Source organism: Carcharhinus amblyrhynchos, chromosome 4 (genome assembly GCF_965287045.1).
Source record: "Carcharhinus amblyrhynchos chromosome 4, sCarAmb.v2.hapA, whole genome shotgun sequence".
Taxonomy (NCBI): domain Eukaryota; kingdom Metazoa; phylum Chordata; class Chondrichthyes; order Carcharhiniformes; family Carcharhinidae; genus Carcharhinus; species Carcharhinus amblyrhynchos.
In genome coordinates, this window is record NC_137327.1 from 27868713 (window position 1) to 27893411 (window position 24699).

The 24699-nt window shown below is 39.3% G+C and overlaps 1 protein-coding gene across 4 annotated transcripts in view; it reads left to right on the forward strand.

Moving 5' to 3' along the window:
• The window catches only part of ap1g1 (adaptor related protein complex 1 subunit gamma 1), a 132022-nt gene that overhangs the window by 19031 nt on the left and 88292 nt on the right, over nucleotides 1-24699 (forward strand). For all 4 annotated transcript variants that reach the window (XM_080186895.1, XM_080186896.1, XM_080186897.1 and 1 more), the window contains exons 2-3: nucleotides 17394-17597; nucleotides 20871-20995. In XM_080186895.1, coding sequence (XP_080043021.1) covers nucleotides 17397-17597; nucleotides 20871-20995 — 326 coding nt within the window. In that variant the 5' untranslated portion in view covers nucleotides 17394-17396. The remainder of the gene's footprint in view (nucleotides 1-17393; nucleotides 17598-20870; nucleotides 20996-24699) is intronic.

The following is a 24699-nucleotide window of genomic DNA, read 5'->3' on the forward strand; positions in this document are numbered from 1 at the left end:
TCTTCAACCAAGCTTTTAGCCGTCTTCCCTCGTGTTGCATTATGTGACTTGATGTTAAATTTTGCTTTACCTAAAGGTAAAGCTAAAGGTGCTGTATTAAAATCAGTAGTAATTTGTGACTCCGAACCCATCATTTATTAAACAAAGGATCCTAAAATAAGTACCTTCAGTGACTCACCAGCAACATATTTTCCCAAGAGCTCTCTGGGTTCTGTTGGTCAACCAATTAATTTTCATTATAAAATTCCAGCTTTATTATCTTCCATGCAGTTTTTACAGGGGCACTGTATCAAAAGCAAGACTTTTCCTTTATGTACTCATAGATACTATGTTATGACCACAGCAGATGTTAATTACTGAGCAAACCAAATTCCAGAGAGAAACTTGGCTTACTGTTTTTTGTATTTTGGAAATGAAAAGAAAATATCAATAGTGTGTAGTCCAGTATTTCTTTTCAGATTTTGAAAATTAAGTGTAAAATTTATTAGCAAGAAAAGGAAACTTAAGTGCACAAGATTAATTAGATAGTTAAAAGTCTTGTAAAATGGTACTCCAAAAGACTCTGCTTGATCATAGCCACAGGTAAACACATTGTAGGCAACACACCCTTATAAATGATTAGAAATTCAGTAATATTAGCCAAGCTAAAACTGTTGTCACTTTTGTATGTTTCGTGGTGTGCCATTATTACTCTGTTCTCTGTATATCCAAATAATTTTGGAATAACTGCTTTTTTGCAACACAACCTTTCTAAATTGACTGGATGGCTGGCTTAGTTCACCTTCTTCTTCTGGCTCAGAGCTGTTTCCAGAGATTATCTCCACACAGCCAACCCCAGATCAGTCCAATATCACTTTGCATGTCCTTTTCTCCCTTTATCTTTGATTTTATTGTTATCAGCAGTTCTTTGAACTTAAACCTTTCCAATATATAAAAATCTTCATGCCTTTCCTATTGTCCACACTTTTTGACTCCTCCTCCAATAAAATGCAATCTTCCCTTGTTTACATATGAAACTGTTGCAAGCTGTAAAAGCCTTTTATTCCCCTTTAAAAATTATTTTGAGAAAAGGGCCCTAGCTATCCCCTAATGCAAATTCCTAACCTTATTTTCTTTTAAAACCACGTGACCATAGTTTCATTGCAAATGCATGCCTTTAGCATCTCTACTGCTTTCCCTCAACACTTCCAGATAAGCAGTCTGAGCCTTTTCCCAACTTAATTGAATCATTTGCACACAGATACCCTTCTTTACAGAATAACACAATATTCTCCCAAATATTACTGTAAACACATCCATCCTTGCACCTAATGGAGACCCACAATATTTGTGATCAAATTAATATCTTTATTGCAGCAGTGCTTTATAAATACAGGATTTCTAATCACTTTCATTAAGGACTTCAACTTTTAACAGTTTTAAAAGAAACCACAAAGTTGAAGTCCTTAATGAAAATGATTAGAAATCCTGTATTTATAAAGCACTATTTTGCTTTTAGCAGTTTTAAAAGAAACCTCAAAGCAAAATGTTGCAGATGCTGGAAATGGGATGTAAAACAGAAAATGCTGGAAAAACTGAGCAAGGTCTAGAGCACCTATGGAGAGAGAAACAGTTAATGTTTTAAGTCCGTGTGACAGAATTTGTAACTGAGGAAGACTCTTCAGACTTGATGTTAACTCTGTTTCTCTCCTCATAGATGTTACCAGACCTGATTGAGATTTTCTGGTATTTTGTGTTTTCATTACATAAAGCTGCCCGTGTGTAAAAACAGATTTAGAAATATAAATACAGATTTTGCCTTGTCTTGTTTATGTTACGTGAAAGTCTAATTGGAAACTGTTCTCTCCTGAGTTGAAAAGGCAGGTTTGCATCTAATGGGGGAAAAAAACCTATTACCACATTAAAGCCGTGCACGTGGACAAACACTGGATTTAATATTAATTGGAATTTGCAACCACTTCCCTGAAACACACACATTCAGCTAAAGGAATTCAATAAACAAAATTAAGTTTTAAAATTTACTGGCATTGAAAACCAAATATAACCCATGTTGACACTGCTTGCATATCTCAAAGCTTAATTTAATGGAATAAATGTCTTTTAAAAAATGGCAGTGTTGTTGTCACTCCCTAAAGAAAAGTGATTTGCATTTATTCAGAACTCGTGTCTTTTAAATATCCCAAAGCACCTCATATGGAATTAATATCTACAGCAGTCCTGTGAGACATTGTGTCTGTCCCTTATTGGGTGAACCAAAACTTTCTGCCATTAGATGGTGAGATGACTATAGCCATTGTCTTCAATTCTTGCCATTGCTTCCATCCCACTGGTGCTGAATTAGACTTTGCCACTTGGGCATTCTATTTGACCCTCTGAGCTCCAATCTCCCATCTCTTTTGATCAGGTGATCTCTGCTATAAACTTAACATTTGTAGCAGCAGTTATCTAACCCCCTCAGGTCCCACTTCAAATGGCGCCACTCCATCCTTTGTTCTTTTGTTAAATTTAACAAACTACGTTCACTTCTCAGTGTATGTAATTTGAAATATTTGGTAATTTACACTCCTACCTTGCCTTTTGGTTTGAAATTGTATCTTAAATCTGTAGCATTCTCTTGCCTTTGCGCCTTTAATTCTTAAGTGTTATCTGGTAGTTCACTTCAAGCAGGCAGGTAAGCCTTTAAGCTTGATTCCGGTGTTTTACATGGTGCATCTTCTCTTCTATTTAACCCATTTTCAGGAATCGCTTGTTATACCATGTTTCTGACCATTTTGGCACAGTAAGTCTAGCAGCATTTAAAGATTTGCTTTGTGCAGTAAGTAAGGTTGAGTTTTGATTCAATAGATTTCTCTTTCTGTGCCGTGATTTCAAAACAATAATGTGCAAAAGACTGTCATAGAAATATGTCTCAATGGCGATATTTTAATGTCTTTAAAAATTAGATTTGTGCACACCAACAGCTGTTTTTGAACGTGTATGATTAGAACTGTTTCAATTCTCAATCTTGTGGTACAGCCATCATGGGTGAGGACTGTCATTTACTCTGTAGACATCTCGTTAGGAAAATTCATTAGCTGAGGTGCTCTTGAAATCTATTATCTGGAAACACAGTACATATTCCAGTGGCAACTATTTTCAGGTCATGGCCATAAATAATTCATTAAATTCAGTTACTGTTAAATTTTGCATTATGTTGGAGTGTACAAATAAAACTTTTGACCCAGAGGCTCTTAGAAGTAAGAGAGCCCTGAGATTGCTATGAAGAAAATTTGAGGGCGGAGCTATGCTCAAAGGCAGACTGGAGGGTGGTGGGTGTGGTTTTTAGGAAAAAGTTTACAATACTCTGAACTGGAGACTGCAATGAGTTATATTGCTCCATAGAATTCCATTCTTCATGTTTAGTGAGAAAAAGAGGGAGACGTAGAGAATTGGGTAGGACCAAGTAGTTCTATAAAAAAGACCAGCTATAAAACAGATGCCAACGGAGTGCCTACTTGTGTCTCATGGGTTGTGGCTGTTAACAATGCTTATACCTGGATCAGGAGGTTGTATTGGTAGGAATATACCACAAGCGTAAGCTGTGACCTGTGCAGCCAGATCCAGAGAAAGAGGAACTGCCCCTCAGCATGATTATATTTAAGACTTTCAGTGAAAGCTGCTACTCTGTGGCCTGGGGCTTGGCTCCTTCTTCTGCGACTGGATCCTGAACTTCCTAACCCACAGACCGTAATCAGTAGGGATAGGCAACAATACTTCCACGATCATCCTCAACATCAGTGCCCCCAAGGCTGGGTCTTCAGTCCCCTACTGTACTTGTACACCTATGACTGTGTGGCTAAACTCCCCTCCAACTCAATTTTCAGGTTTGCTGATGATGCCACCATTGTGGGTCAAATTTCAAACAATGACAAGGCAGAGTACAGGAATGAAATAAAGAATCTGGTGAACTGATGTGACAATAATCTGTCCCTCAATGTTAACAAAACAAAACAGATTGTCATCAATTTCAGGAAGCGTAGGAGAGGACATGCCCCTGTCTCTGACAATGGGAACAAAGTAGAAATGATTTGAGAGATTCAAGTGTTTAGCTATCCAGATCACCAACAACCTGTCCTTGTTCTCCCCGCTCCCCATGCTGACATTACGGTTAAGAAAGCCCAAGGAAATTGGGCATGTCTACTATGGCTCTCAACAACTTCTGCCAGTGCACCATAGAAAGCATTCTTTCTGGTTGCATCACAGCTTGGTATGGTCCCTGCTCGGCCCAAGATCGCAAGAAACTACAAAAGGTCATGAATAAAGGCCAGTTCAACGTGCAAACCAGCCTCCCATCCATTGACTCTGTCTGCACTTCCTGCTGCCTCGGTAAAAGCAGTCAGCGTAATCAAAGGCCCAACACACCCTTCCGTTGAGAAAAAGATACCAAAGTCTGAGGACACGTATCACCCGACTCAAGAACAGCTTCTTCCCTGCTGTTATCAGACTTTTGAATGGACCTACGTTATATTATGTAGACCTTTCGCTACATAGCTATGACTGTAAAACTATATTCTGGACTTTGTCCTTTCCTTCTGTGAACGGTATGCTTTGTCTGTATAGCATGCAAGAAACAGTATTTTTCACTGTATACTAATGTAAAAATAAATCAAAACCTTGGCTAAGTTGAGTTTAAGTAGAATATCATTTTACTTTGAATTATTTGTCCAATATACCCAATTAGTTGTCATTGCTTTTGCTTTGATTCTGAAAGTAAAGTTTTTTGTGTTTTTAATTCAATCTTGAAATCTTGCTGCTCTTCCCTTATTTGCTGTTGGTTGTTCCATGCATTACATTCTGTAAATGATTATGGTCTATGGCGTTAGATCGTAACAAGAGTCCAGTTTGGCCAGTATTCCCATAGCTAGGATCATAACATAATTTGAACTGCTTTTTCAATAAAGTTCAGAAATAGAAATTTACGTGAATTGTGCAGTGAAGTTTCCATTACAATTCCTGAAATAATGAAACTGTCTGTGTCCAAATTTTGCAAGACTTAGGCAACACCCAGGCTTGGACTGATGTGTGGCATAACTACTTGCCACTTAAATGCCAGGCAATAACCACTGGGTCCAACTACTTTCCCGAGATGTGCAGTGGCATTGTCATCTTCAAATCCTGTACTACAATCACCATGGGCTTAGAATTGACCAGAAATTTGTGGACCAGCCCCCCACACTGGCAACAAGAAAAGACCGGAGCCTGGGCAGTTTGTGGCGTGACTATCACCTAACTTGCCAAAGCCTTTCCACCAGGTGTTGCAGTCAGGAGTTTGATGCACTCTACACTTATCTGGATGATTGTAGCTCCAACTCAAAGCGTGATAAATCAAATGGGCTGCTTTTTCTGGTGTTATGTGCCATCAACCATCTTAAATGTTCGTTCCTTCCATCAGTGGTAGATTGCAATAACTAGCCATGCTCCTTTTGATAGCACTTTCCAAACCTGTGACTTCTACCGTCTAGAAGAACAAGGGCAGCAGATTGTGGGGATACTACCACCTCCATCACACCATCCTGATTTTGAAAATTTAGTGACATTCCTTCATTATTGTTGAATCAAAATCCTGGAACTCCTTCCCCCTTGGCAGTGAGCATATTTTGGCCACACAGACTGCAGAGGCTTGTGAACAAGTTCACCATCATATCAATATTGGCAATAATAGCTGCATCCCATGAACTTCAACCCAAAAGTGCCGAACAGTTTGCAACAGTAAGAAGTCTCTCAACGCCAGTTTAAAGTCCAACCAGGTTTATTTGGTAGCATGAGCTTTCGGAGCGCTGCTCCTTCACCTGAAGAAATGCTATGAGAGTTCTTACTGTGCCTACCCCAGTCCAATGATGGCATTGCTATATCTGCAACGAGTTAGTTGAGAGATTTGCTGAAGGGCCTTGTTTCAAAGTTCTGTTAAATCAAGGAGGAAAATTTGGGATTTTCTCCAACTTTTTGGGAATATAACATGTTCTGTGAAAAGATGTTGAAAATATCTTTGTATATTCAAATAGATATAATCTATACTGTCCTTTTTCAACCACTTAGTGGCCTTAAATTTGTCATTTTAGTTGTACTTGGTGTTGACACTCCAGTCCAAGGTTTAGTCTGCTGTGTTTTGTTTGATATTCATATGAAATTGTCCTTTTGACCTTGATTTGAAATAGTCAATTAAAATTGTTATTTTGGCTCAGCAGCAAATTTTCCTGCTGTGCTGGCCAGCAATCCTCAATCAACACCACAAAAACAGACTAATTAGATAATGTTATTTCTGGCCTCGTGTGTAAATTAGCTGGATGTTTGCTTACCCATGTGACTATTCAGAAATCATTCATTAGATGTGATACAAGTTGGATATTAAGAATGTTTTATGTGCTTTTTTCCCTTTCTTCCTTTATCTATTTCATATTGTTACTTGTTTTCCCTCCTTCCCAGAATTTAAATGCTGTCATTATAAAATTGTCTGCTGGCAGTGTGGATCTTTGAATAAAAATATTTTTAGTAATTAAGTCATTTTTTGGTTTTGCAATAAATTGACAGTCTAAAACCTAAATGTTGGTAGTTTTCTAATTTTCTATGCCAGTGTAATGTGAGAACTATTCTTGACTGACGTTTGACAATTTTGGGTTAGAGTAAATTTATTTATCAACAGGAGTGCTCCTTTGGTCATGAGAGATTAGAGAGTGAGATGAAACAGGAAAAGGGAGTATGTGACAAAAGCAAGTTCAGATAGAAGTGACACATATACCAGAGAATATAGGCTCAGTTTGCTTAACATCTCAAAAGACAAAGCTCTCCCCACAGGGACCAATCTAGTGAACCTTTTGTGTATGGGCCTCCATTGCAAATATATTTTCTAATATGGAGATCATGTGCACTAGGTGTGTTCTCCCCAAAGCTCTCTACAATTGCAGCAAGATTTCTTAATTCTTGCACTCCAGTTTTCTTGCAATGAAGGCCAACATGCAATTTGCCTTCCAAACTGTTTGCTGTGTCTGCGTGCTAAATTTTTGTATTCTCTGTGCAAGTACACCAAGGACCTCAAAACATCAACATTTACCATTTCTGTGCCTCTTGATCTATTTTTGTATGCTTACAATTGAAGTGAATAACTTCACACCTTGATGTCTATTCAACCTGTTGATGTAGTTTTGCAGCCTCAGAGTGTCCTCAACTTGCATGACTGCTTAGATTTGTATTGTCATCAAATTTAGAAACATTTTGCCTATTTCATGAATATAGATTGTAAAAAGCTAAAGCACTGATCCTGGGCTCACTCTAGTCGTCACAGCCTGTCAATTTAAAAATGACCCATTTATCCCTATTGTGTCCTGTCTGTTAAACAATTTGCTACTGTTGCTAATTGTAATATCCTAACTATGTTAAGAATTCTGGGTTTTAAACAAAAAGAAAGGGTTGTGGTTTACGCATGTTAGAGTACAAACTAAAACAGCAGCCTATGTGACATCCTAATGATGTCACCATTAAATCATGTGACTGGCTCTTAAAACAATCATGCAACTACTATGGTCATGATGACAAATTGTTATGATATAGTACTGCATCTGGAATGTTATTGATTCTATCTATCAATAGTCATTATACACAGTTAACAAAGTCGATCAAGGTAAGATCTAGACTTTGGCTGTCCTTGACCCACGAATGTATGATTTTAGAGACACTCCATAGACACTTGAGAACTAATTCTGCCTCATTTTCACATGGTATTGTAGCAAAGATTGAATTTGAGTTGTCTGATGATTCTATCAAGTCTTTCCAAATAGTATTTACAAGACTAGGGACTAAAGAAGTTGATTGCTGAGAGTCATCCCCAGAAGTACCATTTAAGGTGACAACAATTGGTCAGATGGTGTCACCACACTCGTTCATCTTTGGTTTAATTGTGTAAGAAATTTAATCTATCTTTGCTAAAATTATGGCTGGTACCCATTTCTCACTCAGTGCATAATTATGCACTAACTCTTGGTTTCCTTGTGGAAACGAGCATTGTTTTGCCTTTGCTTGTCTGGCAGATTTAGATTGTTTTTGTTGCTCAACTATCAAACTTCTAATAAATCATAAGTTGTTTTCAACTTTCTCGATGCAGGTGATCTTTGAGTAGTCACATGAAAGGTGTTTCGAAAAGATGTCTAAAGGAGACAATGGTATATTTCTTAGTCATGCACAGGACTGGCTCACTCACCTTTTCTGCAATCTGAGCATCCAGATCCTGCCACCAAAAATAACATGCTAATTCCTTCATTCAGACTGTACCAGGATGCGCTTTGTGTAGTTGTTCAAGAACTGTTCCACACAGGCTAGATCGAATGATGTCTTGGATTCCCCACAATAGACACCCACCTTGGACGGTGGATAGAGCTTTTTTTAAACTTGGTCTTCCCTACACTGACACTTGAATCTCTAATCCTGTTGTTGCTTTTCCCCAGTTGTGTAATATTGAAAGTATGAGGACTCACAATATTTTCTTTCTCTGCGTGGGATTTTTTTTCTCTGTTCTCAACAAAGCAAAATCCTGGCTTGCCTCCAATTTTCTTTTTGTAATGTCCTAACTATGTTAGGGGTTATGGGTTTTAAAGAAAAAAGTGGTTGACACATGTAAATTTAAACTAACAGATTTATTGCAAGAGCCTTTGCCTGTCGAGTACTGTAGAGTGAAAATCCAAGCATGCTACACCAATTGGCTCCTCTCTATCTACTCTAGTAGATTCATCTTCTTATCAAATTTGTTAAACACAATTTCCCTTGGGTGAAATCATGTTGATTTTTCTGATCATGCTTAAAAGGCCAGAATTTTCCAGCTGTTCACACCAGCAGGATCTTTTGGATTTCCTGGTGGCAAGGGGTGTATTCAACTGGAAACCCCATTGACAACAGGACCAGAAGATCCTGCCACTAGCTAATGGCAGGCTCCCTTTGCTACCACAAAACACATGGCAGGTTGCACAGAAAATTCTGCCCAACAGATTCCAGCATTTTCCTGATGACTTGGGCTTCACTTGTTTGTGCCCCTCCTTTCTTAAATAGTGGTGTTACATGTGCTAATTTCCAAATCTCTGGAAATGGTTTTGAAGCTTGAGAATTTTGCAAAATCGTAGCTAGCCTCTTCACAATGTTTGTAGCTACCACTTTTCAAAACTCTAAATGTGGGCCATCTTGTTCTGAGTATTTGTTGAATTTTAGTGCCTTGGGTTTCTCCAACATCCTTTATATGCAGCTATTAATTACCTGAAGTTCCTCACTCAGCCCTTTTTCCAGCATGTAATTGTACTTTTGACTTTGAAGATAGAGATGCACAGTTTTTGTTCTCTACCATTTCATCATTCCCTGTGATAATTTTTCTCCTGTACTCCTAAGGGACTATCATTTTATTTCATCTATTTTCCTTTTTGTATAGTTGTAAAAGCTCTTGAAACTATGCAGGAATATAAAAATAGCATCAACTTTGTTTTCTAAAGCACTTCCAATCCTAATGTATAGTACTACCTCGAAGCCTCTTGTAACCTAATACTATCATTAATTTCCTTAGCTAGTCTCAGGTGGACCTTTCAAGCTGAGTTTTTTAATGGGATTTATTTTATTGACCGTTTTAAATCGTTTTTTGAAATGTCCTACTGTTTATTTACCACATACCTTGTGATCTATTTACCCAGCTCTCCCCTCATACCTATGTGACGGTACTTCAAAAATGCGCAAGTTAGGTGGATAGACCATGGTAAATGCACAGGGTAATAGGATGAGTCTGGGTAAGATGCTCTTTCAGACAGTCTGCAGCCTTGGGCCAAATGACTGGCTGCCTCGTGCACTACGTGTTCTACAGTTCTAATTTGCTTTAAGTAATATTCTTTGTGACTTGTGCGCCATCTTAATTTGGATTTCAACTGTATTTTTTTGCCTGACTCATTGCACAATAGTGGATCTGAAAACCCCTGCACCCCCCCTTCGCACTTGCACACTCTCAATTCTGCAGTATACTGTTCCACAGGTGTCCTGTAAGCTCAGCTTTCAGGTTAGCTTCACCAGTTATTTGGTCCTGCCTATGTGAATACTATAATCTGCCACAATTATGTAGGTGGCACAGTCAATAGCACTGCTGCCTCATAGTACCAGGGACTCAGGTTCTGTTCCCAACTTGGGTCACCGTCTGTGTGGAGTCTGCACGTTCTCCCCATGTCTGCATGGGTTTCCTCCCATGATCCGAAAGATGTGATGGTTAGGTGCATTGGCCATGCTAAATTCTCCCTCTGCACCTGAACCGAAGTGTGGCAACTAGGTAATTTTCAGAAACTTCATTGCAGTGTTAATGTAAGCCTGCTTGTGATACTAATAAGTAAACTGAAAACTATTACATTGCCTTAGTTGCAAGTTTAAACTACTACTTGTGTAATGCTTTGACCAATGGTATACCAATGTCATCAGGTCTATAAACTCCATTTTTTTTCTGATCCTTGTCCTTTCTCCTCTCCACCCGTACTGATTCTACTTTCTGATCTTCTGAACCTGATGGTAAAGGTGTTTACTGTCAGGACTCCTCTTCCTGCTCATCTTTGAAATGATGTGCATTCTTGAATATCTGTTTCCCATCCTCGGTCACCTTGTAACTATATCTTTGTAATGATTAAATCTAAACCATTTATCTCTGTGCCATCATTCCTCTATCTTCATGCTTCTTGGCCTTTTGGCTAAAATCAATTGTAGTATTGACATGTTGCACTTGGTTCAAGTCATTAGGTTACATTTTAGCTTCATTTGAAGCAATTTTTAAAAGCGGCATCTTGGCCTTTTGGCTAAGTTGCAAATGAGATCAAGCCTTGGAGGAGCAGCTATGCCTACTCCAATCAGCTTGGATCATTAGATCAAACTCGAAACAGGTGAGAGCCCTGACCTGTCAGCTTGGATCAGGAATGTCTCAACTTGAGACTCTGAATTGGACTTGATTTGATTGAATTGGAATAAAAACAAAGCTTCATGCATTTAAGAACCTTTCATTTTATCTTTTCACAATTATTCGCATGGATTTTGTTTATTGAACTGTTACTGTTTAAACCTTGATTTAATTTATTATCACGTGTATCAGTATACAGTGAAAAGTATTGTTTCTTGTATGCTCTTAATAGAGAAAGAAAGGAGTCTGCAGAATGTAGTGTTACAATCATAGCTAGGTTGTAGAGAAAGATCAACTTAGTGCAAGGTCAGTCTATTCAAAAATCTGATAGCAGGGAAGAAGCTGTTCTTGAGTCGGTTGGTATGTGACCTGAGACTTTTGTAGCTTTTACCTGATGGAAGAAAGTGGAAAAGAGTGTGTCTGGGGTGCGTGGGACCCTTAATTATGCTGGCTGTTTTTGAGACAGCAGGAACTGTAGACGGAGTCAGTGGACGGGAGGCTAGTTTGTGTGATGGTCTGGGCTTCATTCACGACCTTTTTTGTAGTTTCTTGCAGTTTTGGGCAGAGCAGGAGTCATGCCAAGCTGAGAACCATCTAGAACTAATGCTTTCTATGGTGCATCTGTAAAAGTCGGTGAGAATTGTAGGTGACATGCCAAATTTCCTTAGTCTTCTGAGAAAGTAGAGGCATTGGTGAGCTTTCTTAACCATGGTGTCAGCATGAGGGTATCAAGACAGGTTGTCAGTGATCTGAACACCTAAAAACTTGAAGCTTTCAATCATTTCTATTTTGTTCCCATTGATGTAGACAGAGGCATGTTCTTCATTGCATTTCCTGAAATCTGACTATCTCCTGTCCCTAGTTGTCCTAATATGCTTGTCTTCACTCAAGTTGCTATATCATTCTATTCTTTTTACTTCTGTTTGGATTGCTAAACGTACCTTCATCTAAAATCTGTCCCTCCCTGCCCCTCCCTTTTAGCTTAAAGCAAAGTTATGATTTGTCAGGACACTGATCCTAGCCGAGTTTAAGTTGAGTCCATCCACAGAGTTGGAGCTCACTCTCCTCCAACACCTGATACTAGTGGCTCTTGAATTTCTCCCTGGCACCAGCCAGGCAACACAGCTGTAACCATAAGAACATAACATAAGAAATAGGAGCAGGAGTAGGCCATCTAGCCCTTCGAGCCTGCCCCGCCATTCAATAAGATCATGGCTGATCTGTCGCTGCTCAGTTCCACTTTCCCGCTTTCTCCCTATAACCCTTAATCCCCTCTCTTATCAAAAACCCATCAACCCGCGTCTTAAAAATATTTAGCGAGGCAGCCTCCACCACTTCAACGGGCAGAGAATTCCAGAGATTCACCACCCTTTGAGTGAAGAAGTTCCTCCTCAACTCCGTTCTAAACCGCCCCCCTTTTTATCTTGAGGCTGTGCCCCCTAGTCCTACTGTCTTTTTTGAGCGGGAAGAGTCTCTCCACCTCTATCCTATCCATCCCATTCATCATCTTATATGTCTCAATGAGATCTCCCCTCATTCTTCTAAACTCTAACGAGTACAAGCCCAGTTTATTCAGCCTCTCCTCATAGCTCAACCCCCTCAACTCCGGTATCAGCCTAGTAAACCTCCTCTGCACTCCCTCCAAGGCCAAAATATCTTTGCGCAGGTGCGGCGCCCAAAACTGCGCACAGTACTCCAGCTGCGGCCTCACCAATGCCCTATACAGCTGCAGCAAGACCTCCCTACTTTTATATTCAATCCCCCTCGCTATGAAGGCCAGCATCCCATTCGCCTTCCTGACCACCTGCTGCACCTGCAAGCTGGGTTTTTGCGACTCATGCACAAGGACCCCGAGGTCCCTCTGCACCGTCGCCTGCTGCAGTTTTTCGCCCCGTAAGTAATAGTCCTTCCTACCATTCTTCCGACCAAAGTGGACCACCTCACACTTGCCAACATTAAATTCCATTTGCCATTTCCTGGCCCATTCGCCCAGCCTATCTAGATCCTTCTGCAGACTCTCCACACCCTCCGCACAATTTGCCGTTCCCCCAATCTTGGTGTCATCAGCAAATTTCGACACCCTACACTCGGTTCCCTCCTCCAGATCATCTATATAAATGGTAAAAAGCTGAGGCCCCAGCACTGACCCCTGGGGCACTCCACTAGTCACCATCCGCCAATCCGAATAGCACCCGTTGACCCCCACCCTCTGCCTCCCAGAGAATTAAAAGAATGATTACAGCACAGGAGGCCCTTCATGTTGGCACTGATTCTCTGCAGGAGCAGTTCAGCTAGTGGGAACTATGTTAAGACTGCAGAGAAACAATATCAATCCCCCTGACTATCCTCTAACCTGACTCCAAAAACCTGCTACACCCCTTGTCATTTCCCTCACTTGAATGGCACTCTGCATCAAGCTGCCATGTGGGTTTTCTCATCTGTTCTGCAGTTCTAGTTTTTCTATCCATGTGGATGAAGATGTTAGACCTGTTGGTCAAAATCCTATTAATTTCTCTAGTACTAATTTCTTTCAGTTTCTAATTCCCCTTTGTTCTATTATGTTAGGGAGATTTTTGTAACTTCTGTGAAATTCTCAGTAATTATTTAGCCTCTCTGCTATTTCTCTATTCCCCATTAATTCTCATGTATCTGCCCATAATGGATCCACATTTATCTTTGCAATTATCTTCCTTTTTTGCATGCTATAGAAGGTTTTCCAGGTCCATATAGCACCTGAAGATAAAATTGTTCAGACTTCCGGGGAAAGGATGAGAATAGAGAACTAGCTGAATTGCTCCTGCAGAGAATCAGTGCCAACATGAAAGGCCTCCTGTGCTCTAATCATTCTTTCAATTCTCTGGTGACAGAGTGCTCACTATGGGATCAATCATAAAATTTACTCACTGCAATCTTTAGTCTGATTATGACTTTGTGTGTCTTTTGAAAATCAAATATCAAACAAGTCAAGCCCACACCCCCATGCTTGAACCCTCAGTTTAGCATTAGTGTGAAGTCAATCAATTTGTATCAATGCTGAAAGTGTGAATTGCACTTCTAAGGTCCTCATACTTCAAACAGGAAGTTTTTCTTGGCTCTTAACTAATTTAAATTTGTTTCAACATTGGTTCCTTTTTCATGAGGCCAGTATAACTATTATGTTAACCACTCATGTTTTGTTCCAACTGCATTTTCAGTTTATATTGTATGGGAAGTAAATTCTTGGTACCCATGTCAAATTCAATTAAGTTCATGATTCTTTGTTCAGTGTCTTATTTTCAATCTTTTACAAGACTCAACATTGGAAATCTTTCCTTAAATAATCCTTAGATTTTAAATCTGCTACTTTCTGCATAATCTGGTCATATTTTCAACTTCTGTGTCTTACATTTTATGCCTTGGCAATCCACTTTAGTTTTTTTAATGGGGGAGAAACTTGTTCGGTGAGCTGCTTTTTTAATTTGCTAGCAGCCTTCTTGTGAATACATGACCTTCAATTTCTCTCAGTGCGTAATACTGCAAAGAGTCATTGTGATGTCTGTTTTAAGAACATAAGAAATAGGAGCAGGAGTAGGCCATCTAGCCCTTCGAGCCTGTTACTGCTTGAGCAATATATTCTGATAGTTTGGGTAACAAACTTATCAATTAAAACAACTTAATGATGCAATAGGATGGCGTACTGTCCTTCCGTTTGGGTAGCACCAGTGCAGAGTTTTTTCTGGAAGGCTCCAATTAAGTGAATTTGATTCTTAATTGGTATGAATCAATTTGCCAAACTTGCCTGAGTTTGTAAAACAAGAGGAATGAATCAAACTACTGAAAACATCTAGTAAGGCATAGTTTTACAGTGTTCCCCTCCAAATTAATTATTACTTGTTACCTGACACAAGTTACATGTTGTGGTTCAGCTTGCTGTCCAGTGATTTGTAATAAGTATAACATTGTTCACTTTTTGATTTAGTAAAAATGCAGTTGTCCCAAAGTTTAAAAATAATTCTGACTTTCCAGCCTTGCATGCTCTGCATCATGATGTAGAGATGCTGGCATTGGACTGGGGTAAACACAGTAAGAAGTCTCACAGCACCAGGTTAAAGTCCAACAGCTTTATTTGGTAGCAAAAGCCACTAGCTTTCAGAGCGCTGCCCCTTCATCGGGTGAATGGGAATTCTATTCACAAATAGGGCATATAAAGACACAAACTCAATTTATAAAATAATGATTGGAATGCAAGTCCTTACAGGTAATCAAGTTTTAAAGGTACAGACAGTGTGAGTGGAGAGAGTGATAGGAACAGATGTGTATTGTCTCCAGACAGTCCTGTCTGTACCTTTAAGACTTGATTACTTGTATGGACTCGCATTCCATTCATTATTTTGTAAATTGAGTTTGTGTTTGTGAATAGAACTCCCACTCACCTGACAGGGGCAGCTCTGAAAGCTGGTGGCTTTTTCTGCCAAATAAGCCTGTTAGGCTTTAACCTGGTGTTGAGACTTCTTGCTGTGCTCTAAATCATGTCATAGCTTCCTCTTTAAAGCAATGATAGGCAAATGATGGAATAGAAATAGTAAACTTCATTTGGAAGACTTGCACCTCACTGCAAAATGTAAGGGTAAATCCTGTTTTTTTTTGCTTCCAAAAATACATGTATGATGTGATTCCTCCATCTATGTGGTGAAATTTACAGTGCATTTGCAGCCAAAGATACAATGATCCCTGAATAGTTGTGTTACGTATGTAGTTATTACACCCAGATTTCCTCCATCTCTTGCATCCAGTTTTTGATCCCGGTGTCACTGGTGGCTTGATGCCGTTATAGTGCTTCCATGTCCACAGTAAGAGCTGTGTTTGTGTTCAGTTAATAGAATTCAGAATGGTTTTGATTTGATTTATTATTGTCACATGTATTAGCATACAGTGAAAAGTATCATTTTTTTGTGTGCTATACAGACAAAGCATGCAGTTCATAGAGAAGGAAAGGAGAATGCAGAATATAGTGTTACAGTCACAGCTAGGGTGTAGAGAAAGATCAACTTAATGCAAAAGTCTGATGGTAGCAGGGAAGAAACTATTCTTGAATCAGTTGGTATGTGACCTCAGACTTTTGTATTTTCTTCCCGACGGAAGAAGGGGGAAGAGAGAATGTCTTGGGTATGTGGGTCCTTAATTATGCTGGCTGCTTTCCTGAGGCAGCGGCAAGTGTAGACAGAGTCAGTGGATGGGAGGCTGGTTTGCGTGATGGATTGGGCTACATTCACAACCTTTTGTAGTTTCTTGCAGTCTTGGGAAGAGCAGGAGCCATACCAAGCTATCATACAACCAGAACGTTTTCTATGATGCATCTGTGAAGATTGAGAGTCGTAGCTGACATACCAAATTTTCTTAGTCTTTTGAGAAAGTTAGAGGCATTGGTGAGCTTTCTTAACTATAATATCGGCATGAGGGGGACCGGAACAGGTTGTTGGTGATCTGGACATCTAAAAAGTTCAAAAAATACATCCAGAATTATGGGTAAAGCAGAAAACTTAATTCTTAGACTCGTAGAAGTGGGTCAGTTTGGCTCTGGAATGCCCTGCTTTTTCTCCGTAGCCTTGTAAATTTTACCAGATGTTCTTTATTATTGAATCTGTTTCCACCATTCCTTCCATATCTCAAATCACTATTTATGAAAAAAGCTGGCTCATGTTGCCTCTGACTATTTTGCCACTAACTTTGAATCTATGTCCTTCAGTTACCTACCCTCCTGCCTATGGAAACAACTTCTCATTATTTTATTGCGATTTTAAGCATTTAAAAATTCTTCACTGAGATGTGCACTTTTTTGTTTCCTTGAATGTGTTCTCAGACCAATATCAATCACATTAAAAATTGGCAAATTTCAATGTTGAAATGTTTTTGAAGATGGCTCTTTGGCACAGTGGTTAGCACTGCTGCCTCAGTGCCAGGGAGCTGGGTTCAATTCCAGCTTTGGGTGACTGTGCAGATCTCCCTGTGTCTGCGTGAGTTTCCTCCCACTGTCCAAAGATGTGCAGGTTAGGTGGATTGGCCATGTTAAATTGCTCCTTTAGTGCCCAAAAATATGTAGGTATGGGAGAATGGCAAAGTAAATGCATGGGATTACAAGGATAGGGTGGGAGGCGGGCCTTGGTAAGATACTCTGGAGATCCTTCTGCACTGTGTAGAGATTCTATGATTCTATACTCTGCTTAGTATGCATTAATTGAGTAGATGCTTGAAACCTTTTTAATCTTCATACTTGAAGTTGTGGTGTGAGCTTACCCTTTGGGTTTTAATTGTTTGAACACTACAGGATTACACCATTTCTTTAAAGCTTTGGTATACGTTGAGAGTCATTGGATGTTTAGATGCAAAATAACGTTTTGAAATTCTGAGTTTTAAAAAAAGTATGGATAGAATTAGAATATTGTTTTCTGGGTCTGTTCATTTGAATTTTTCTTTTAAACTTTAGAGGATGCCAGCCCCCATCAGACTGAGGGAGCTAATCCGGACCATCCGGACAGCCAGGACCCAAGCTGAAGAGCGTGAGATGATACAAAAGGAATGTGCTTCAATTCGGTCTTCATTCAGGGAAGAAGATAATACTTACCGCTGTCGAAATGTGGCAAAACTACTGTACATGCACATGCTAGGATACCCTGCACACTTTGGCCAGGTAAACCACTAACATGGTCATTGCCAGTTTTTTTGGTCAGGTTGAAATGGATACAAGCAAGTTGTTATAATGAAGTTATTTTAAAAGAAGTACGGAATTTAAGTCTGTTTTGGTATACTTGTGTTTCAGCACATCTTTTGATCTGTTGTGAATTATTAACTTTGAGAAGAAAATATTGCTGTATCTCAAATCAGTTGTCCAGTAATTGAACTAAGCAGGCTAGAGAGTCTCCAGATTCTATCTCTGGTACATTGTCACCCAACTGATTTTAGATGCAGGCTGCCTGGATGTTTTTGGAAAACAGGATTAATGAAAACAGTGCTCCAGCACCCATAAAATAACTTGTCAACACTGAATCTAGTCTGGCATGAAACACAGCTACTTGGCAACTCGTGTATTGTAACCATGTTAGACATGTTTATGTGGAGCGAATGTGGGGTGGTTGAGGACAGCATAGTTAATATCTTTCTGGACTTTGAAAAGGAAGTTTGTTTAATACCACAACCAGCATGTTAGCAAATTTGAAAATAAAAGGGATAGTAGCGTTATGGATATTAAATTAGCTAAAGGATGGAAAGCTGTGGGAGTGACTGACTTGATTTGGAGGGAGATATGCAGTGGTGTTCCCAAGGTTCAGTGTTAGGTCCACTGTTTTGATTTTTAGTGACTAGTGGTGGGTTTGAGACGGTTTGGAAATGTCTTAATTCTTTCGTGAGATATGGACATTGTTGGTTAGACCAGCATTTATCGCCCATCCCAAATTACCTTTGAATTGAGTGGCTTGCTAGGCTATTTCAGAAGCAGTTGAGAGTCAGTAACGTTGCTATAGGTCTGGAGTCACATGTAAGTCAGGATGGCAGATTTCCTTCTCTCAAGGACATTAGTGAACCAGATGGGTTTTTATTACAATTGACAATGGTTTCATGGTCATCAAACTTTTAATTCCTGATCGTTTTAGTGAATTAAAATTCCACCATCTGCCATGGCAGGCTTCGAACCCAGGTTCACAGAGCATAACTCTGGGTCTGTGGATTAGTAAGCCAGTGACAATACTGCTATGTTGCTATCTTCCCTAAAGGGGAAGAAGTAAAGAAGCAGGTATTTGACTTCAAGAGAGCCTACGTTGGTGCAGTGGACAGGTCCGTGCAGAATGAATAAATTCAATGCAGAAAAGTAAGTTGACTCATTTGATAGGAAGAATGAGGAGAGAAAATTACCAATTATCCAGTATCATTTTAAAGAAGATACCAGATCAACATGACCTGATGGCTTGTGCGTAAATTTATGAAGGTGGGGTGGACACTTTAACAAAGCCATCAATAAAGAAGATTAACAAAAGATTTGATAGAGGTATTTAAAATTACAAAAGATAGGTTGAGTAAGGGAACAGCAAGAAGGCATGGATTCAAGATTGATAAAAGAACTAGAGGCAACTTGAGAATAAAACGTTTTATGCATTGAGCAGTTGGATTTTGGAATAAACTGTGACAGGAGAGAGAAAATGATTTGATAGTAACTTTCAAAAGGGAATTAGATAAATACTTGCAGGAATGTATGTGTAGAGCAAGACTTAATGGAATGCTGTTTGAAAGAGCTGGCACGAAGTGTCCTGTGCTGTACTAGTTTATGAAAACTGCTTTGGATGTGTATCGAAGTTGCAGGCAGAAGTCCTGTTACATACATTGAAAATGTGCCCTAGTTCGGTTACGAGTGGTGTGCCTCAGGGATCTGTTCTGGGGCCACTGCTGTTTGTAATTTTTATTAATGATCTGGATGAGGGTATAGTTGGGTGGATTAGTAAATTTGCTGATGACACCAAAGTCGGAGGTGTGGTAGATTGTGAGGAAGGGTGTCATAGTTTGCAGGAAGACTTGGACAGGTTGCAGAGCTGGGCTGAGAGGTGGCGGATGGAGTTTAATGCGGAGAAGTGTGAGGTAATTCACTTTGGTAGGAATAACAGATGTGTTGAGTATAGGGCTAACGGGAGGACTTTGAATAGTGTGGATGAACAGAGGGATCTAGGTGTATGTGTACATAGATCCCTGAAAGTTGGGAATCAAGTAGATAGGGTTGTTAAGAAGGCATACGGTGTCTTGGCGTTTATTGGTAGGGGGATTGAATTTAGGAGTCCCAGCGTCACGTTGCAACTGTACACAACTCTGGTGTGGCCGCACTTGGAGTACTGTGTGCAGTTCTGGTCCCCACATTACAGGAAGGACGTGGAGGCTTTGGAGAGGGTGCAGAGGAGGTTTACCAGGATGTTGCCTGGTATGGAGGGGAGGTCCTATGAGGAGAGACTGAGGGATTTGGGGTTGTTTTCGCTGGAAAGAAGGCGGCTAAGAGGGGATCTTATTGAAACATATAAGATGATTAGAGGTTTAGATAGGGTGGACAGTGATAGCCTTTTTCCTCGGATGGAGAAAGCTAGCACGAGGGGGCATGGCTTTAAATTAAGGGGGGATAGTTATAGGACGGATGTCAGGGGTAGGTTCTTTACCCAGAGGGTGGTGAGGTATTGGAATGCCCTGCCTGCTGCGGTTGTAAATGCGCCTGGTTTGGGGGCGTTTAAGAGATCCGTGGATAGGTTTATGGACGAAAAGGGATTGGTTTAGGTTAGTGGGTCATTGTTTTTTAACTGGTCGGCGCAACATCGTGGGCCGAAGGGCCTGTTCTGCGCTGTAATGTTCCATGTTCTATGTTCTAGTTGTGCAAAAGAGAAATGTCTATCTTTTGGCAGTAATGATATCACAGTACTCAATCAGAAATTAATAATGTGAGCCTAATATATTGTCCCTTCTATTTCTATTTCTTAAATGCATGTAATCTATTTCCTTTTAAGATTCTACACTCTTTTCTCACATCTTGGTTTTTATGGCTTTGGCTATCTGTATTTGATGCCTTATTTTGACTTGGATTGACTTTGGCACTAGTCAAATATCCTAGAATTGGTTCAGATTCATCCTTGTAGTCATATTGGTTCTGGTCCCCCTTTTGATCCTTTTGTTGTTGAAGTGACTTATTGAACTGTCCAGTTTATCTACAGTTTCTGCAGATGGCACTGGTGCAAATTTTCCTGTCTGGTTTATTATTACTAGCCTCAGATTTCAAGCAGAAGCAAAAAGTACCTAAATAAGGGTATTGTGATCTCCAGTATTCTATAAATAAAATTGTCTAAACTTGTGGTGATGAAATCCTTTGAGCTTAAGATTGTTTTGCTCCTACAAAATCTTTGTTGTCCTGTTTGTGAAATACTGTGGTTTTTATTCACTGCAGTTGGAGTGTCTAAAGCTGATCGCCTCTCAGAAATTTACAGACAAAAGGATTGGTTATCTAGGAGCTATGTTGTTGCTTGATGAACGGCAAGATGTCCACTTGCTCATGACAAATTGTATTAAAAAGTAAGTACTGTTCTTTAATTTAATTCAGTATTTTAAGCAGCCAGTTTGCATTTGCTTCATTTCACCGTGAGTTCAAACCCTAAAATTCGATGTGTAACTTTAAAAGCCAGTTGCACATTACTGTTGGATTATTTTAACAACATGTTTGTGTTTCATTTTTAATTGTTAATCTACATTTTTGAAACAAAAATTTTTGTTTTCATTTAGTTTTGGTTTTCCTCTGCATTTAGAAACACCACCTCATGTTGGTCAATTGGCTTTGTATTTTTATAGCTTGTCAGAGAATCCCAGCACTGAGCAGGCAATCATATTGTTTACTGTAGAAATTCCGATCGTCTTCAAATTTAAACACTAACATTATTTAAAAATGCTAGTTAACATATCTATTGGTGACCTGATCTGAAACAGTTTTTGAACCCACTTACTGTCCAGTCTAATTTAAAGATCCGATGGTACAGTTAGGGTCAGAACCTTTTTATCTTCACTTATGGTCTGCAGTTTAAGTACTGTTAATTAAGGAACTTTTTTATGTGTGCACTGACAAGTGCACAGTACTCTTATCTCTATAAGCCAGGTGAATTCTGGTAGACTGGATGCACTGCATCTGAGAATACGGAGCAAAGTGGGGTTGAAAACTGCAATCATGCTGTCTGTAATCTTCCACTCCTCAATACAGAAGTGGTGCCAGAAGATTGGAGAATAGTAAATGTTGCACCCTTATTCTATAAAACACGGAAACATTTATCTTCCAACTATGAGCCAATTTGTTTAACTCTGGTGGGAAAGCTTTCAGAAATACAAATTAACGATCAGTTGGACAAGTGTTGATTGATCAAGGAAAGCCAAGCATTACTTTGTTAAAGACAAATTGGTATTTAATTTTGAGTATTGTGATGAAAAAATGGAGTGGGTTGACAAGGATCAAGTGGTTGATGTAGTCTACATGAATTTTCAAAAGTTGCTTGAAAAGGCATATAATAGCTTGTCAGCAAAAATTGAAGTTCGTTGAATAAAAAAGACAGCGGCAACATTGATACACAGTTGGCTGAATGAATGAAAAAATGAGTTTATTTTTGGATTGGAGGAAGTTATATAATGGGTTTCCCTGGGGGTTTTTAAGTAGGATCACTGCTTGACTTGATTTATGTTAATGACTTAGACTTGGGTATACAGGGAAATTTGCTGATGAGACAAAACTGTTGTAAAGTATGAGGGGGGATACTGATGTTATTCCGATCCTCGTAGGGACCATTTTTTTTGACACTGATTTCCCCAACAGCATACAGAACCAAGAACCAACAACCAACTTCCACTAACAACCAAACTAAAAGCGACAAAATCAAACATTGATATGAGTAAATTAAACTGAAGGAAAAGTAAGTTTTTGTATTCACTAACACCACCAAATACATTTTGTGAAGCCCTTTCTTTCAATCCTATGCTTGTAGCAGATGTGTAGCATTACAGGAACAGTCTTGTCACTCCCAGTTCTTTGGAGGTTTACTTATCATCATGCCAAATCATCAAAGTTTTTCGAATACGACTGTTGCCAGCAAGTCACACCTTAGTGATTCCATGTTCCTTAAATGTTCAAGAGCCTTGTTTGTTCTGTTTCCTTTTTGAATGAAAATCAAACGTTCAGAAACATCCTAAACGGTGGTTAACACAAAAACAGTTCACTCAGTTTTCCCACAGATGAAACTCAGCACCTTGAGCAGCAGTTATTGAGAAGCTTTGCAAAGCAGTTAAAACTTCCACCCTACTTCAGTGTGTTTCTGTTAAAAAAATTTTCTCTCTTCATGGCAACCTGATCACATGATCTGTCTCCAAGCTAAGGTGTTTGTCCAGAATTCTGTTTTGGTTGGAGTGAAATGTACATTTCAAAAAAAGCACTGGTGAAGAAGGTGTTCGTGATGATGTAGATGAAATGGATGGACTTGGAGTAGATGAAACTCCAAGTAGAGATGTGCTAAGTGATATATTTTCTAGGAAGAACAGGGAGAGATGATGTAAAATAAAGGATACATTTCCAAAGATGGTGCAGAGACCTGGTGTTCTATGTCTGTAAATTGTTGAAGGTGGAAGATAGGATGAGAAAGTTAAGTCATACGAGATCCTGTGCTTTATAAATTGTGGCATGGAGAACACAAGGAAGGATGCTGAACTTGTATAGAATATTGGTTCATTTACAACTGGATGCCCAATTGGATGCAACACTTTACGATTTGGTGATTGTATTTGAAAGATTCATAAAAATGGTACCAGGGATGAAGGACTTCAATTATGTTGGGTTGTTCTCAGGAGAAAGGGTTAAGAAGACTGGCAGTCTTTAATCATTAGGGGTTTGGACAGGGGAAAAACTGTTCCTGTTGGTAGAAGGATCAAGATCCAGCCAACACTGATTCAAGGTGACTGGCAAAAGAACCAAAGGTGGCATGAGAGAAAACATTTTAAACCAGGATGTGGTTAGGATCTGAAATGCCACTTCTGTATGTTTGAGGGAGTTTCATTGTGGCCTTCAAAAAAAATAGATATTATCTTGAAATTTGCAGGGCTACCGAAATGTGGGTTAAATTGCTGTTGCAGAGAGCAGACAGGTACAATGGGACAAATGTCAATATCTGTGACAATTCTATAATTCCAATTCCGCCCAAGAGTGGATAAAAAAATGAAAATCAAATGCCCCCCCCCTCCTTTGCTGTTCCAGTGGTGAAGCAGCAAAATTAGGAAGTGAAAATACAACGTGGAATTTACAGGTTGAAACTCTGCTTGGAGACTGTTGTTAAACCATTGTGCTCCCAGGAATGAATTCAACTCTGCAGTCTTGTGTTTCAGAAGAAGTATTTTCTTTTCACTGGGCAGCAGTTGTTTTGATCAGTTGCCATTCACAGATATCCCCCTTTAATCTCCTTTGTTCTATGGAGAACAACAGTTTCTACTACCTAAAATCTTAACTAAACTCCCTTATTCCTGGAATCATTCTGGAATATTCTGCACCCTTTGAAGAGCCATCACATCCTCCCCAAAGTTTTACACATGTTTGTCTAACTTCTCTGCTTTTGCTCTGCTATAAAGCCTAAAATCCCATTAGCCTTGCCAACTGTGCTGTCAATGTCTTACCACCTTCAAAAATCTATGCATGTGAATCATGAGGTACCTCCGTTCCTCCATATTGTTTTGACCAATGCATTCCAGTCAATGTTATCTCTTCCAATCCCTTCTACCAAAGTATATCACCTTGCACATTCTTATTATAAATTGCACTTTCCCACTCTGGCAAATTTATCCTTTTGCAGTCAATTGTTAACTTCACTGTTAGCTGCACCTCCACTTTTGAATTATAGGCACATTTTGAAATTTTACTTTACTATATCAAGGACTTGGAAAGTGAAGTACTCAAAAGCAATGTTGATCCACCATCAACCAGTCTGAAAAAGTCATTCACCATGATTCGCTGTTTTCTGTTGTTAAATCAGTTTTGTATCCAAGTTGACACTGACCTTCCTATTCCATTAGTATCAGTTTTATTAACCAACTTCTTTATGTAGTGCCTTGTCAGTGATTTTCTTATAATCCACATGGACAATGCCCCTTTTTCTTCATGGACTTTCTCTCATTTTGTTAAAAAAGTCAGATAGTTTAATCCAATATAATCTGTCTTTTACAGATCTGTGCTGGCTCCCCTTTATTCACTCAAACTTACA